Source organism: Polistes fuscatus, unplaced genomic scaffold, assembly GCF_010416935.1.
Source record: "Polistes fuscatus isolate 324 unplaced genomic scaffold, CU_Pfus_HIC Scaffold2, whole genome shotgun sequence".
Lineage (NCBI taxonomy): Eukaryota > Metazoa > Arthropoda > Insecta > Hymenoptera > Vespidae > Polistes > Polistes fuscatus.
Window position 1 is genome coordinate 8,663,631 of NW_025113096.1, and position 17,300 is coordinate 8,680,930.

A 17,300-nucleotide genomic window follows, 5' to 3' on the forward strand; every position below is an offset into this window, starting at 1 on the left:
TTGCAAACAAGTCACGAATTAGGTTAGTTGGTATTCCATTGTAAGCAATAACGATTTAAATACTTTTTCAAGCTTTCTAATACGAGCATATTTTTAGTTAAGTCTACATTAGCCTTATTTTTAAGTATATCTTCTTTGAGTAAAATTTGGTCAATTCGTGAAACTGAGATTTTTCTTTTGTCATCTTACTTTCACCTCACGTCTTTTAATCCGTAAAGGACGAGTCGTCTGTCGACTACGATTCGAGAAAACCGGTTAGACACGTAACCGCTTATATTCAAGAATATTGCTTAATACTGTCGTCTTTAATGTACGGATATCTCCCAAATTCTGTTTCTGTTCTTTTTATTGTTCATCATTCTTTTAATTTTTTTAACAATAATCTGAGTTTTTTAATCTTTTCTTTTTTTCTAGATTATACAATACGAAATAAATTTTTCCTTCGTGAAACAATTGCATTACCATCAGTCGCATGCGTACATCTAATGGCTTTCCAAAAAAACAATAAGAAATTTTTTTAAATTTATTTAATCAATAATTCATTCAAAATGCACTATTACTAACTAAACTAACTAAAATATTACAAAGAATTTTTGAATAATCGTTTAAAAAAAAAAAGGAGAGCACAATGTATTTTAATTCGAAATAATTTCTTTTATACATATCTTTAATACAATTCATTTCTGTAAAACAAAAAAATATGAAGTATTAAAAAAAATATATATATATATATACACAATTTTGATTTACCAAAATATATTTTTAAAGTTTAAATGCACACACACGCACGCGCGCACTATAAGACGCTATATACTTGAAATAGCGCATTACATCCGTATTTTAAAAGGTAGAAGTTTATATGTGGAAAGTATGGATTATAAAATATATCAAGATTAAATTTGTAAACGTGACTAGAACGTTTTTTGTTAAAAAATGCAATCATAACCTTATCATTTATAAATATTTCCATGTTTTATAATATAATAAATTATTTTATGGAATTTCTCTCTTTTTTTTGTTTATAAATAAAGTTTACCAACTATAAACAGCAATACTTTTCATTTTTTAAAAGTATTTTTAATACTTTTCATATTACATAATAATATTTATGGTGTCGTGTAACTAGAAAGCAGGGGATTCTACATGAAAACTAATTCAAGAATGTAGAATAAAGTTTTTTCATATTAGGTTTTGTTTTGGAGAAAAATAAGTTTACAAATTTATCAAATACACGTGCTTCATTTTCACACTTGATTCATTTTCATCTTTACGGACTTCGCTATCTTACTCTTGGTTATTTTGGAAAGTATTCTGTACTTATTAATATGTTTACAAATATTTTCAGTATGATGATATTTTTTGCATTAGTTCTACTCTTATGTTTATCGAACAAGGCTTTTAGTTTCCAGGGTTGAAACTCAATCAAGTACATGTATATTTGACACATTTTCAAACTTATTTAAAAAGAAAAGAAAACAAACAAATGTTATTCTACATTACTGACTTAGTTTTTCATGTAGAATTACCCCCTGCTCGCTTGTACCACCAGTTATAGAACATCCTGTCTATATATATACATTATAATTTTTCTATTCAAATCAATTGAAATTTTATGTTCAATGCTTGAATATAAACCAATATGGAGAATTTTATATGTAAACGCGTATTTACTTATTTATCATATAATTCATCCGCCTTCATCCTTTCGCCATATTCAAATGCACATTACCACATAGATAAAACCAACAATTGTACAACAAATGCATTTACATAATAAACTCATATCTCTTTTTTATAGAATTGGATAAAACAATCGTTCATAAGCATAACTTCATAATTAATATATAATTGATTATAATTATAATCTTTTACTTTCATTTACTTTACTGCAAATATAAAAATAATCAGACAGCAGTTCTTCCATATAAATGTTATATATTAGGTACATGTACATATCGGTGGGAGAAAGATATTTGTATATAGTATATATATATACATTATTGTGGTAGCAAAAATTGTTTATTTCTGAGAAGAAAATGTTCAAATGTGATTAACGGAAGAATTCTAAATATTTGTTCGTTTTTCTCTTTCTTTGTTTTTCTTTACACTTTTTTACACATTCATAAACATTGAAATAAGATTTGAAAAAATATACACATACATACATGTGTGTGCGTTTGTGTGTGTTTCTTTTATAACCAATTTTTATAAATTTAATTTAACACGTTGAGTGCGACGCCGATTATGGTATGCTTTCCGCTCAAGCAGCAAAAAGACGAACACCAAGAGACAATCAGTCAGACCCACGCCGTCCAAACGAAAAGTCTACTATCATCCCTAGGTACTGACGCCGCTTAAACGGAAAGTACACTGTCAATCCCTGGGGACTGACATAGCACTTAACGTATTAATGAATTTTTTACTAATAGACAATTTTTAAATAAATATATTATATTTCATTATACAAGATAATTGAAATAACTAGATCCAATTCGATAAATCTATAAATATTAATATTAACAAAAAATAATTCCAACGAATATTGTATAGTTAAAAAAATAATTATATATAAGGTATTTGAAATAACTTCTAAAAATATTAAGCATAACTTTTAATTTTCATAAATAAAATTCAATTATTTTCTACAAAATTTTATAATATCAATCTAAATTGTTAATTAAAATTAATATATGTGAAATATTATCGAATTATTTTTAGTTATATGAACGATCTTATATAGTATAATTTTGTTTATAACGTGAAGCATTATTTAATTATATTACTTCTTTTGGTAATATTTATATATGTATACATATATTTCTTTTTTTGTTTTTACATTTAAGAATAATTTTATACAGTAATGAAAAAATAAACTCGATGTAAAAACATCTTTCTCTTTGTAATTATTATCTTTCTAGCTTGAAAATACAGACGACATATAGAAAAATCATGCTGTACAATTGATAGAACTATATCAATGAACATTATGTAAATGAATAATGAAGCATTATTTTCATTTACACAAACATTATAATATAAACTATATATCACTATGGATAAATATCCCAGTCAAATCTTATTATAGTGCATCATACGTTTGAATAACTACTCACAACCGAATGAGGAGCTTAGCCAATACAAAATAAAAGTAATTTGGGGTAAATTATGTTATATATAATAGTTTGAATCCTTTAACATTTAGTATATAGTATATAACAAAGCTTTACAATTTTAAAACAATTAATAGTACATTAAGCAGATAAAGGATAAAGTAATTTTTTCTTTTGTTTTTTCTTTATCTTATACATTGATTAACAATTACATATTATCATATTAAAAGATATAAAAGAATAAAGAATCTTAAAAACTCTGAATTATATCTCTTCTCTTTCTCGCTTGAAAGATAATTAAATAATCAAACTTATATATTCCTACTACCTCGTAGGTATGACTGGCATTTTTTCTAAAAAGTCTTGTTCTATTACACTTTCCAATTGTGTATTATTGACAAGAGCACAAATGTTATTTGATTTACGACTCAGCGATATAAAAAAATGATGTAAATCTTGCAACGAACGTATTGAATTTGACGTTAAGATCAGTTCTCCTGGATTTATCTGTGAGACAGGTGGTTCCTGCTTGTACTGAAAATAGAATTAAATAATACAATATTAAACAATTGGATTATACTGTTAACAATTACATATATATGTATATAATTAAATATTTAGAATTTATTTAATAAAATTATCGTAATTATTATTATAAGTTACTTAAAACAAATTTACAAGTTAGAAAAATACATATACAACCGTATAAAAAATACAAGTACATACAAACACAAAACAGACATATAGTTATTGGTATAGCTGCAAAAATAAACCAAGTGTATATATCTCATCTTCTACTGTGCCAAAATAAGCACGTTGGTTACTAAATTAATACAATTGAAATAGCATTATATTATACAATTATACATTTACATAATAATATTCATAATTTATCAATGATAGGTATATAAAATTACAAAAAAGAAATACAATATGATTAAGAAGCCAAGAAAAATCAAGCTTAAAGAAATATCGTGGAAAGAACTTTAAATAGACCTATATGCATATGAGGATGTCTCTGTATTTGTGTGCATGCGTATGAGTACATAGCTCGATAGTTAATTGAATACATTTGTGTGTAATAATAAGTAAAGAGTTTACATATCCCACAGACAGTCAGTGTGAATGTGCTCATGACAATGGTTAGAATGGAGAATATTCTTTGTTTCATCTTTTATTTAATTATTTTAACGAATGGACGTAAGTACCACATATTTAAGGAAAATGTAACAAAAAAAACAAAGTAATAGATATTAATAATATTAAATTATTATTTCTATTAGAAAATAGCTATTAAAAAATATTTTTAATATCATTTAATAGAAACTTATATTTTTTCTTTCTTTTTTTAAATATTTATTTGGATTTTTATATTTATTTAAAATATATGAAACATGTAAAGAACATAAGAGATAATGATATACCAAATCATACTAGTATAAAGCTTCTTTAATAGTTTCAATTTCAGTTAATTGCTATTAATTATTATTAGAAAAATTAATGCTGTATTATTTAGCCTTAAATAAAAAATAATTATGAAGCATTTATTAATTCTGTGACTTAAATGATAATTAATATGTTAATTGTTAATTAGAATGTTCAATAAAAATGATATGTTATAGAATACAAAGATGACGCAGACTACAATCATGAATTTTATCAAGATGCATCAATCGATTATGTACAGAGTTGGGGAGATAATCCACAGAATGCATTACAAGATGATTTCTATATTTTAAATGATATAGAGAATGCAGAATTACAAAACGACATGTATCCAGATATAAATGATTTCTCCATCGCATTTTCTAACGATAAAAATTCATTCAGACGTACTAACTCGCTTAATAATCAATTGGATTGGTATAAAGTGCCTGAAAAAGTATATCGTTATACCAAACATCGTATTCCTGGATACGATTACGACGAATTTGATTATTTTGGAATAAAAAGTTCCTCCAAGATCTGTGATGAGAAATCAGTATGGACTCATTGTCTTTGTCAATTTACATGCAAAGAACCTAATATAGTAGACTGCTATACTCCATGCAAAAGTGGATGCGAATGCAAAGAAAATTATGTGTTCGATGATAAACAACAACAGTGCCTATTACCTGAAGAATGTTCTTCCAAACAAGAAGACATTATTTATAATAAATAAAATTTTATAAAAATATTCAGTCTCTTTATATTTAACGATAATAGAAAATAATCAATGTCTGTATATTTTATGAATTAAAGTTATTTAAGAAAATTAATACCTTGTTATCCATAAGCTTTGCTATCCTTGTTATGTGTGGCACGAAATCAGAAGAGAGATTATTATTGTTTGAACATCCAACTGCGGCACCTCCAACAAATGCCCATCTATACCTATAAAAATGAATTTAATAAAGAAAATTAGGTGTAAAAATTTGTGATATAGGAAACATATGTTCTTTAATCTCATCATTATATCTTACAACAAATGATACTTACATTTGGAATTGAGGTAATCTATGTGCTGGAAGTAATAACACAAGATCTAATAATTTAGCAGCAGCAAGTTGTAACTGTAACCAGTGTGGATGACCATGAGCTTGTAGACCATTGCTAGCATTTATAGCCCAAGAAGAATCCAAAACAGAGATAACTTTTATATGTGAACTATTAAAACAAAAAATTTGTCAGTAAACAATATTTCATTTTATATTAATTATTTTCATTTACATACTGATTTAAATAACATAGCATACTTGTATTAAAGTTTAAACAACTGAAAAAAAAAGAAACAAAAACTCAAGGGTTCCAAACACAATTAATGTCATTAATAATATATGTAAGCATTCTTTTACATTCAATTGGATTATTGGCAATGATAATGAGAAACTATATTTCAATAATAATAATTATTATTATAATAGCATATATATAATGATTTCGATAGGATTAATATATTATAATTATATTCTATTGTTATTTCCTTGAATTTATGTTAAAAAATACATAGATTAACATAAAACATAAGGACAAAATCAATGAAAAACACAATAGCCATGTAATTACCTGCTCTGACGACTGATGTCCCAACACCAATCAAATTCATGGTGGCATCACAAATCCCATCAAATCGCGAATGCCATAACAAATTCAAAAACAATATGTTATTAGGTATTTATCCATGTTAGAGGAAAATTATGTAGGCAAATTAGGATCGGACTGCAGCATACGGGTTTGGATGTAAACTTCTAATATATAATTCAGAAGGAAAAAAAGAGCTACATTTTTAATATACTATAATAATTATTTAACTTTTTATACAGGGTATCCTGTAACTGATGGTACAAGCGAGCAGAAGGTAATTCTACATGGAAAACTAACAATAAAAGTCGATAGTGTGGAATAAAATTTATTCATATAAGTCTTTTTGATTTGTAAAAAATAAGTTTGAAAATTTGTCAAGTATATATGCACTTGATTCAATTTCAGTTCGACGGATTTCACTATCTTCCTCTCGAATATTTCGAAGATCATTTTTATACTTTCAAATATGTTTATAAACATTGTCAGTATGATAACATTTTTTACATCGGTTCTACTCTTATGTTCATGGAACAAAGCTTTTAGTTTCCAGGATTGCAAGATCAATCAAGTGCACAGATATTCGATAAATTTTCATACTTATTTAAAAAACAAACAAAGCCTTAAACAAATGTTATTCTACATTATCAATTTAGTTTTTCATGTAGAATCACCCCTGTTTGTCTGTATTATCAGTTATAGGACACACTATATAATACTAATGTTAAACAAATGCTTTTATAGATTTAATGATATTCTACAATGTGTTTTATACTAAAAATGCTACATAAATATAAGTAATATTAAATTAATATGTAAAAAAAAATATATAATTAAATTTAAATAACTTATATTAATCTATGATGCATTTTTTTTTTTTAAAAAAAATCAACTACGAATAAATAAAATAAAAAATGATTAAATTTGTATATTATGTAAATATTATATCTCTTTTATCGGAAGATATATTTTTCCCAACAATTGTACATATTAAAAATCCATCATGCATTAAGAGCAACGCAATTATCCCACAAGCACACATTTCATTCCAAATGTTAGATAAATATAAACAATTTCAGAACATACCTAAATTCCTCGCTATCTGTGTTTAGTTCGTGTTCAATGTACAGAAAGACTTGCACAAGTTCACTGACTATAACAGGCCACAAGGAAGTAGCATGTTGCGGTGACATTCGTAAAAGTAATACTCGAAAACACAAAAATACTTGTGCTTGAATTGATGGAATAACTTGTGGTAGACGTAGACTATCGGCAAGTCGTTCTAATAAAAAATAAAATTTATATAACATTCCATTTTTGTTAGAAGCAATAAGCATACTTAATATACTATACTATAATACCCTGAATTTCTGGCATATATTTGTGATATTGATCCATTTCACTACATAAAATTACAAAAGCCAATCTCTTCAAAAGTTGAGCTTTTTGTTCGTATTCCTGTTCTCTCGTAGAAAATATGCTAATGCCACTACTTTGTGCCATCGAAACGCGATCTAAATAATCAAAATTTTTTTATATAAATCTTTTAAAATAATTGAAGACTACAAAAAAAAATAAAATAAAAATCTACTTACTCATTAAATCTCGGAAGGTAGTATTATCATGTGTCATTAAATTATCTATAATTGTTCTCCAATATGGTAAACATGCAGGCGTCATTTGAAAGAATGCAGGATCAAGTAACAAATCAAGCACATCCTTACGCCAAGCTTTTCTAGTGTACTGATATCCGGAAAGAGAACTTAATAATTGAGAACAGGCTGTGAATGACGCTATATTTTTCATTCTAAAAGTATAAGAAAAATATATAAATTTTATAATTTAAACTAATTTTAATTATTAAATTTTTAATTATTAATATTCTAATAAACTTACGTGTGATTTTTAAGATACGGAGTAACATTGTACATAAGATTTGTGAGTAATGTAACAACTCTTTCTTTTTCTTGTGAGCCATAACTAACATCTAATAACGGTGCTAATATTTCAGCTAACACTGCTTGCGCTTGAACACTATAGGCTACATTTGGAGGTGTGCCTGGTGTTACTAAAAGTAAAGAAAATTATTGTTAATAATAATTTGTATAAGTCGTAACAAATATAAAATATTTTAAGATTACATACCAGAACCATTTTTGCCTTCTTTACCTTCTGAGGAACCTTCGACAACTTCGAAAACATCTTCGCGTACTGCTAAATTTCTTCTTAACCATGTTGTTTGTTCTAAACATGCTCCAGCTATTTGCGAACATGATTCGATCAACTAGAATTCAATAGTTTCATATTTAATTATAAGTATTATTTAAAAATAATTATGAAATAGTTAATACTCTACAAATAAATTATTACCTTTGCAGATACGTCTTGTAAGTCTCTAATATCTTTTTTCTCTTGCATAGGAGGACATTTTTGTACATATTCATTTAAAATAGCTAATAATAGAAATTGAGCAGGTGCTGTTAAGGACAAACCATCTTTCAATAAACCAAGTAACGATGCCCATGATTCAATAAGTGATTGTGAGGCATTACTTTGCATGTAAACATAGAGTAATTCTAGCACAGAAACTTCTAATGAAAAATCTTGCTTAACACCATGAATCGGAGGTGGTGTTTTCACTACTTGATGTACTGTTTGAACTAATGTATCAATCGGTATAACTCGTATAGCACTAACTAAATGTACCATTACTTGTTGATTTGGACAAGCTTCTGGAAGTACCTGCATATACAAATATATACATTTAAATATAAATATGAAAATATTTTTATATTTATACTGCATTTATAAAAAAAATATAACATTATGAATTTACCTTCTTTGAGGTAGTAGTAGACTGTCGCCTTTCATGCCAAGCAACTGCAACTGCAGCAAGAAAGTTTACTCCATGATGGAAAGATATAGGTGATAGAAGTTCTAATAGCTGATGTTTTACTATTCTTGGACTGCCGACTACACATGTTGCTTGTTCACTGTATAAAAAATAAAAAAGATACAATAAATATTGATCTAATTATAATAAATAATTTTTTTTATAAATAAAAACATTGTACAAACTTGTCTTTTGTAGCTAAAACTGCTTGCCATAAAGTTGAAAGCGAAGCTATTATTCTTGGTAAATGACTTAACGCTGTTCTTCTTGCATGTTGATGTAATTCATTTGCCCCGTTCTTCTCCTTTGACATAAGTTCCTAAATATATTTATTTGATGAAATAATCTCTATTAAATAATTTATAAAAATCAATAGAGAAGAAATAATTGCATATATTTTTCTTACTGGGGAAAGTGGACTTGGCATAAAAACATGGATGAGATTGCTAAAAATCTGTCCAGGATTTGCTCCAGGTACGCCAGTTTGAACTGTACCACTTAATGGTTGATTAAATGAGAAACCAATTTGCTGCGACGTATCCAACAAACAATAATGAAGCAAAAATGTTAGTGCCTCTAAATGCATTACTGTATAATCAGCAGGTAAGCAACATTCAACCGTGCTTATGTCTTGCAACTTTGATGAAAGCAAAGTTGCTTCTTCATTGATATAATAAGAAGCTAAATGTTCAATATTATAACATAGTTGATGAATCACTGATGTTACAATTGATGTTAATGACGAGCCCATAAATGGAAGACTAGATGTAACAAGAGTTGTCCAATGTTGATGCAGATGTCTCATATGTTCCTAAAATAATATCATAATTAATAAAAAAAGATTAAATGTTATTATATATTAATTCATCAATACTTTTTATAACAAACCAATTGTAATGCACTAAGAATACTGTTAAGAAACATTGACTGTTGCGGTATTGGAATACCAGGTACATATTTCAAGTTATTAGCTGTTAAATTTGAAATGGATCGAGTTGGAGTACTTGGTATAGACGATGTCATAACACCGATTTCTTCTCCTTTTTGTATACTGCATTGATGCTCTAACATTATCAAGGCTAACAACAACCTAAACAAGAATAATACAATATAAAATATAAATATATTATATTTCAAATAGAGAGTAATAGGGAGAGAGAGAAATTCTTGTAAAATATTTTATTACCTCAACAATTGTATTTGAAAAGCTTCAGTGTGATCACTTGCTCTATATTTACATTTATTAATTTCATTTTCTATAATTGGATCATTAAATGATATTATTTCTTCTGTGAATGTAAAGATTTCTTCATTTTCTTTATTTGCATTTTTCATACTCATAACACTTGATACAAGACAATGAAGCGCAACTTTCTGAACTTTGCATTTTGCGAGTAAATCTACTATATAGCAACTAAAACCTTTTCCAGAATCTCGTACAATATGAATAAGCTCAGAGAATATTAGAGTCAATAGTTCTGCGCTTGCAAGTTGTACCTTTGAAGAAATAAATATTAATCAAATAATTAATGTATGCATCTAATCTTGTAGCATATCATACTTACTTGTCGATTTCCAGAAATTTCTTCTTGTGTGAGTCTCATTTGTCCTAAGTTAGGATAATAACTTCTAGCAAAATAAAGACAAACGCTAATTAAAACTTCCAAATACATGCTGCTTCTGTATGCAGCTATAAATTCTGTATTAGCTATATCACCATGAAAGTTTCTTCCAAATACACTTTTTCTATGTCTAGCTAATAAATTTAATAGTATTGTATTTTTAGTAGCATTAGTGACACTGGTTGTAGCTGCGCAACACAAAAACATTCTAGTATTTGTTATAAGTTCATTTCTCAATGTACGTAAAGCATATAAAGTTCTTGTTGAATCATATACTCCACAATAAAGAAGCATGTGAGAGTGAAGATTATGAACACCTACTCCAGAATTGCGATTAGCTTTTACATTATGTTGTACAACATCATTCGTCTATAAAAAAAATATTTTTTTGTAAAGAAATATATATTCAAAAAAGATAATTATATTCTTAAATTACTTACGGTTTTACTAGTTTCAACATCACATATTTGCATTACACGATCGAGAACTTCATTCAATATTTCTTCTACGATGCTGGTAGTACTAGAATTACTAAAATATTCTTCTGCTGTAGTGCTTAAATCAAAATCACCTTCTTCGCCATCCATTGTCCAACTAGGAACTTCGGCGCTTGTTTCAAAGCTTCCTACATCGTGTACATCATAGCTTGTTGTAAATTCATTAGTACTTTGATATTTTCCTTTTAAAATAGTCCCTGCAATTTCTCTTGAACCGCCTGATATCATAATATGATCCTTTTTCTGCTTAGTTTGCTTATTATTCAATTCTGGGCTACTAGAGTCAAAACTGTTTGTAATAGAATCTAACGACGAGCCCATTTCGCCATTCATTTTTTTTAAAGCATTTTTATCCTTTCCTTTGAGACTTGAATTAGCAGATTCAAAGAGACTTTCATCAAGACTAGCTGTGGAACCTTTATCAAAATCTATTTTTCTAAATCTGGTAGCATTTTTTAATATTTCTGTAGTCAAATTTGATTTTTTTACACTGGAAAAAGAATCGTCTTCTGTTAACGAATCATTTGAATTTTCGTTACAATTTATTGACAGAGGATTAACAAATACTGAGATTTTACGATTGCCAGAAATACTAGGTGGAACTTCTAATTCCTTCATAAATTGATTTCGTTCGGTAATATAATGGTTACAATTATCGCCAGTAGCTAATGTTGTAACAGCAAATATCCTTTTTACTTTAACAGGATTTATAGATTTTTTTTTCTTTTTTTCTTTTTTCGATTTTTTATCCTCATTCATACCATCGCTAACATGATATATTACGTTACCATCTACGGAACTAATCGCATATATTTTAGCAGCACCTTCTGAATCATCTTGTATTTCAGATTTTTCTTCAACTGGATCGTTTTTTGTTAAAACAGTATTACTATGTTGTATACTAACATGAAGTACACTCATACGACATGTAGATGGATCTAATAACATAGTTAATAATGGATCCAATATGCGAGAAATGTCTCCTCGCATAAGCGATTGAAGAAGCCATGATTGGGCAAGTAATTTCAGTGGTGAATTATCTGATAATTGAAGATTATCTAACATTTTTAACAACGACCTGAAATACATTAATTTGGATATATTAAAAATTCAATATAATTATTTATGATAAATCGAAATAAATCCTTACTGATCAAATGCTCGTAAGCAACCACGTAATCTAGGATTTGTTTCAATTTCTCGACCAAGGTGCCATAAAGTTGCAAATCTATTGAATGCCTCTATCTTTTTCTCTATATTATCGGATACAAGTGCAGATCCTATTACATCTTCAACGGCATCACAGGAATCATGTAAAGCATGATGTAATTCATGCATCAACTCAACACATCTCATTCTGTATTTATGAGCAGGCAGCTCACCAAGATGATGCCACAAAGAATGTGCTAATACCTTCAATCAAAAATGTATACTTACATATAATGATATATAATTGATTATTTTATCAAATAATTAAAGTAACGCTTACCTGAAACACGTTGGTGTATTGTATTAGATAAGTTATTTGCCACTGTTTTAATAATGGTATCATAACTACGGTTGTTACACCTTCTCCACTTTTAGGATGTATTTCAATATCACTATGTACCTTTAACAATGCTATTAAATCTAGCAATGTGGCAATGCTCGTTAATTGCAATGTTGGTTGTTTCCCTAACCAACAAGCACAAACAATTAACACTTTTAACCAATCTGGAAGGACAATTGCTCCTTTTGGCTCATCTTCCAACAATAGACCATCCCCAGAAAGAAAATATTTCGGAAAAGTAGATAATTCAACAAGTAAACTTGATGCTATTTTAACAGATTCTTCCCATTCAGATTGAGCAATCGTGTCGGTATATGAGTGGAGAATATTAAAACATTTAACATCTTCGACAACGGATACATCTTGACTAAAAAATCCAGAATCTTCTAAATTTAATCTGGAGTTTAATAAAAATTCTAAATAATGCATTCTTTCGTTAAAACTTTCTCTAGGGGAAGAAATTAATAAATCATCAAACATATTCTGTACAGTCTTTTCTTTTGAAAGTACCCTGTTGCTGATTAATTTCACATAAAAAATTTCATATTGACGTAAACATTTTTCTAACATAGAATGTTGAGCTTGAAATGCTGGAGATGTTTCCCTTCTCAAAGAATTAATTGAATCCATATAGTTCTGTACGGAATTATTTTTTAATATACTTGATTTTTCTTCCAATATATTTTTGGCCGTTTTTTCAGAATCCGTCTGTATGTTTTCCATACTTTTATTTCTTGGTAATAATTTAAAATCTTCATTAATCGTTACCGAAACATTAATATCATCAGTTTGCGTTACAGTAGCATCATTCAGTTTAGAAATACTTCTACTTCCTTTTTTCTTCGATTTTTTTTCTATTCTTTTAGTAGTACCACCAGAATTAGCCCTTCTTCGAAGATTAGGACTTTTCTCGTTGTAAGAATTATTCATAGCATCCGCTTTGTTTAATTTACTATCTGATTGACTTTTTTCCAATGGAATTGCTATTAAAGAATTATCATTACTACTTGTAATAGCATTATTTTGAGAAGAATCTAATTTAGCATCTATTTCAAGTTTCCCCGTTTGACTTGTCACTACTGTTGGTTGCACTTTGGATAGAATTTTTGCACATAGTTGAAGACTCTTAGAGATTTCCATACAAGAAAGCAGATCAATATGGCACAACAATTTACTAATAATATTGTAAAATAAAGTAGGTAAATGGTCAGAAGGAGTATCTATGAATGTGTCCAATGATACAGTATCTAATAGAAATTCTGTTAATACACATATTTCAATTAAATTTGGTATTCCACAACCAATAGATTGAACAATCGTATCTTTTATTTTGCACTGGGTTTTTATTCTAGCTTGGCAAGCTTTTTCAAACAAAAAACCACAATGTATCCAAACATAAGATGGTTCCAATGTTGAAAATAGTAAATTTGCTGATTTGACAACTTCATTGGTTTTCGGTATTTTACTTGACTGTCCGCAAGCAATATAAAAAGTTCTATAAATTTAAATACAAAAAATATAATTCAATTGTAATATACTTAATGCTATTTTTAAATAATTATTATAATAACACCGTGTGTGTGTATTTATTTACCTAAAAATTTCAAACAAAATATCATCTAGAATTATTGGTCCGATATCTGATTTGTCTAGCAATGAAACCAATATTCTGTATGGTTTTAAATCTTGAGGATTTTCCTTGCAACTATTTTTCAATAATGATTTGATAGCTTCGATTAACATTTCTTTTGCATATGTATCAAAATAAGTAACATTATCCTCTGTGACTTCATTAGTAGTTGAAGGAGTTTTTGTTTTTAAGATTGATATATTTACTTCGGTTCCCAATAGCCATGCAAATAAACGTCTAACAAAATTGCATATTATATTTTTACTATTAACAAATATTAGATTTATTTTAAAAATGTTTACCTATTTAAACTCATGTCTCTTCTCAATATTGTGGTAAGAGCAGCTGTTATTAACAATACCATATCCTTATATAACAATAAACTATTGTGTACTGGAAAACCGACCAGTAATAAATCCAAAGCGCTTCTTTGTACTAGAACTGAATTATCTTGCACTCCAGCACATAATGCAGTAATCTTTACAAAAACAAAAAATATTGTATATAATATACAAATATACAGGATGTTCTGTGACTGTTGATACAAGCGAATACAGAAGAATATAACACAAGAACCAATACAAAACAACAAATAAACAACAAGAACCAATAAAATATAATACAGAACCATACTGGCAATAGGATAAAATGTGTTCATAGAAGATTTTACTTTTAAGAAAAATAAATTTGAAAATTTGTCAATTACAGAACACTCTGCATATTGCGAATTTTATGTTTGAAAAATTTATAATTTTTAGACTTTTAAATATATACCATAATATCGCTGTCAGTACCCATAATAAACTTCTGCTCTTCCATAGGTATTTTCTTATTTAAATGTGACAGTACAAAAGATATAGCTGGTAATCGTATTCCAGAATTTGAAGCCAAACAATCCCATAAGCATGCATAAAAATGTTCTGCGCCTACTCCTTCACATACTTTCTCTAACAGAGAATTAGTCCTAATAATAAATTTATTTTTTTGAATATTATAGAATCATAAAAATAATATTGATAATTTATGTTTATAAAGAGATTACATATTCATAAATTATGAATTGTTTTCTTGATAGATTTTTATTATACCTATCAAAATGATCTGAACCATCTTCTAAACCAGGAAGTACACCGCTTAGAAATCCACTCAACCCTGGTCTTAGTCTTTCTCCAAGAGGTACAAAATGAGTTTCGTATACTGTCAATAAAGATGGTCTTACATTCATAGCAGCATGACCCAATAATGGAAAAAGACCTTGGGGAATGAATAAAAATAATGATTATAGATCAATTTTTCTCAATTTCAAAATTTATAGTACGTTTCTATTTCATAGCTATTATAGACAGAAACACATAAATCATTGAAATTAAATTACCTGCACTATATATAAAAAGTTCATGACTGAGTCTATTTGTACCCATGCATTTAAAAATGGTATCATAAGTTTCCAAAGCTTTTAAATGAACACCAGAAGGCAAAGCAGGATGCATACATTGTGCTAATCTCTTAGATATCTTTATTCTTCTTGGAATAACTGGAAACTTCATATGATTCAATAATACTTTGTTTAATTTTCCAAGCGCAGAAATAAGATCTGCCCATTCGCTAGTATATTCAAAATTTTTCAAAGCCTTATCTACGGCTGAGACATAGCTGTATAGATAAAATTAACATAATTATCAGTTCTTCTTATTCATATTTTTCGTTTATATTCTTATACTTTCGCAAAGATAATTTACGTTTTCTATCAATATAATTAAGTAATATATAATTATGTTAATTAATGCTTACACACGATACTTGGAATCTTTCATAAGTTCACATTCTTCCATAGTTATGGAACCCATGATTATTAATTATGTATCAAATCTATTTAAATCAGAGCTTTTCTAATTTTTTCAATTATAATTAACATCTATTTACATCATCGGTTATCAGAAACATTGATGGTAATTTGGTCAGCTCTTTTATATCATCGGAGGTACTTAATATATAGCATGCATTAAAAGTAGATAAAACCATGTTCTGCTACCTATAAATTAAAATAAATAATACATTAACCTACCATGCACATTTATAAGTATTTTATGATATATAAAAATATACAAATCTTATGAAGAAATAAATTTCTTCCTTTTTAATATATTACATATACACGATAATAAAATGGTAACTTTTGATAACGAAAATAATTAAAATAGAACGAAAAAAACTATATATATATTTCATTTGAGAAAAAGAAATCTTTTTCCATTACAAATACATGACATAAAAAAAAAAATAGTTTTGTTGAATTTTCGAGTCAATATGACTGATATTGTAATTAAAATATATATTAAAAATGAAACACTTAGTATCTACTATATCTTGACTGTTTCAACGAAAAAGAAAAGAAAAAAAGCACCAATTAATATTTTATGTTGACATTTCAAAATTACATATGTTGTCAAGGATAATGTAAAGTTCATTATATCAACATACGATTAAATATCATGGGTAAGATGTAAATTACGATAAACCACTTGCAAGATTCACTATCATCCAGATTTTGACAAAATAAAACACACCACTTAATCCATAAAAAATATGTCTATGTATATATACATATATGTATATATATAGACAAAAATTAACGCTTCTTCGAACTTTTTATCATATGTGTAATCAAGTTGTTTTTCTTTTTTTCTTCCTCTTATTCTCTCACTCTTTCTCGTTTAAAACCACTTCCTGCTCGTTCTCAATACTTTTCAATACTTTATTCTATGCTTATCCAGTAAACTAAAGTTGATTTCACAATAGACTCTTAAATAATAAAAAAGTAAAAAATAAACATAATTCTTTTATGCATATATAACACTGTTGTAATTTATAGTAATTTTTTATTGGAGTTATATATATATAATATGTATATATATATATATATATATATATATATATTC

The 17,300-nt window shown here is 27.4% G+C and overlaps 2 protein-coding genes and 1 long non-coding RNA gene across 6 annotated transcripts; 2 read left to right on the forward strand and 1 right to left on the reverse strand.

Moving 5' to 3' along the window:
• The first annotated feature begins 236 nt into the window (after positions 1 to 236).
• On the forward strand, positions 237 to 587 carry LOC122516891. The gene is made up of 2 exons (XR_006303687.1): positions 237 to 310; positions 415 to 587. It is a non-coding gene; the product is annotated as an uncharacterized LOC122516891 (long non-coding RNA).
• Positions 588 to 2,880: 2,293 nt separating this feature from the next.
• LOC122516892 (protein dopey-1 homolog) lies at positions 2,881 to 17,235 on the reverse strand. Of its 4 annotated transcripts, none has more exons than XM_043635089.1 (27): positions 16,929 to 17,235; positions 16,153 to 16,393; positions 15,737 to 16,014; positions 15,450 to 15,615; positions 15,136 to 15,325; positions 14,664 to 14,839; positions 14,326 to 14,598; positions 12,672 to 14,226; positions 12,333 to 12,595; positions 11,126 to 12,260; positions 10,629 to 11,054; positions 10,250 to 10,560; positions 9,952 to 10,153; positions 9,470 to 9,874; positions 9,249 to 9,382; positions 9,007 to 9,163; positions 8,541 to 8,912; positions 8,316 to 8,454; positions 8,067 to 8,238; positions 7,766 to 7,977; positions 7,532 to 7,684; positions 7,257 to 7,452; positions 6,156 to 6,167; positions 5,589 to 5,756; positions 5,372 to 5,483; positions 5,225 to 5,236; positions 2,881 to 3,644 (listed from the first exon to the last, which is right to left on the reverse strand). In XM_043635089.1, exons 2-27 carry the CDS (start codon positions 16,206 to 16,208, stop codon positions 3,435 to 3,437), a joined length of 7,485 nt encoding a protein of 2,494 aa, XP_043491024.1. In that variant the 5' UTR covers positions 16,209 to 16,393; positions 16,929 to 17,235; the 3' UTR covers positions 2,881 to 3,434. The 4 variants fall into 4 exon arrangements, with proteins under 4 accessions (XP_043491024.1, XP_043491026.1, XP_043491023.1 ...); XM_043635091.1 differs by having other exon boundaries at positions 5,589 to 5,702; positions 16,843 to 17,235; XM_043635088.1 differs by having other exon boundaries at positions 16,843 to 17,235.
• Positions 3,779 to 5,298, forward strand: LOC122516893. Its single transcript, XM_043635092.1, has 2 exons — positions 3,779 to 4,310; positions 4,733 to 5,298. Exons 1-2 carry the CDS (start codon positions 4,244 to 4,246, stop codon positions 5,269 to 5,271), a joined length of 606 nt encoding a protein of 201 aa, XP_043491027.1. The 5' UTR covers positions 3,779 to 4,243; the 3' UTR covers positions 5,272 to 5,298.
• Positions 17,236 to 17,300: the final 65 nt, after the last annotated feature.

Bases quoted from the DNA above. Each gene is read 5' to 3' on its own strand.
- LOC122516893 (XM_043635092.1), top strand. From the start codon at position 4,244: ATGACAATGGTTAGAATGGAGAATATTCTTTGTTTCATCTTTTATTTA. The intron at 4,311-4,732 runs GTAAGTACCACA...GATATGTTATAG, and splicing joins AATTATTTTAACGAATGGAC to AATACAAAGATGACGCAGAC.
- LOC122516892 (XM_043635089.1), bottom strand. From the start codon at position 16,208: ATGGGTTCCATAACTATGGAAGAATGTGAACTTATGAAAGATTCCAAG. The intron at 10,561-10,628 runs GTAAGTATGATA...ATTTCTTCAAAG, and splicing joins AAATTTCTGGAAATCGACAA to GTACAACTTGCAAGCGCAGA. The intron at 8,455-8,540 runs GTAATAATTTAT...ATTGAATTCTAG, and splicing joins TACAAGACGTATCTGCAAAG to TTGATCGAATCATGTTCGCA.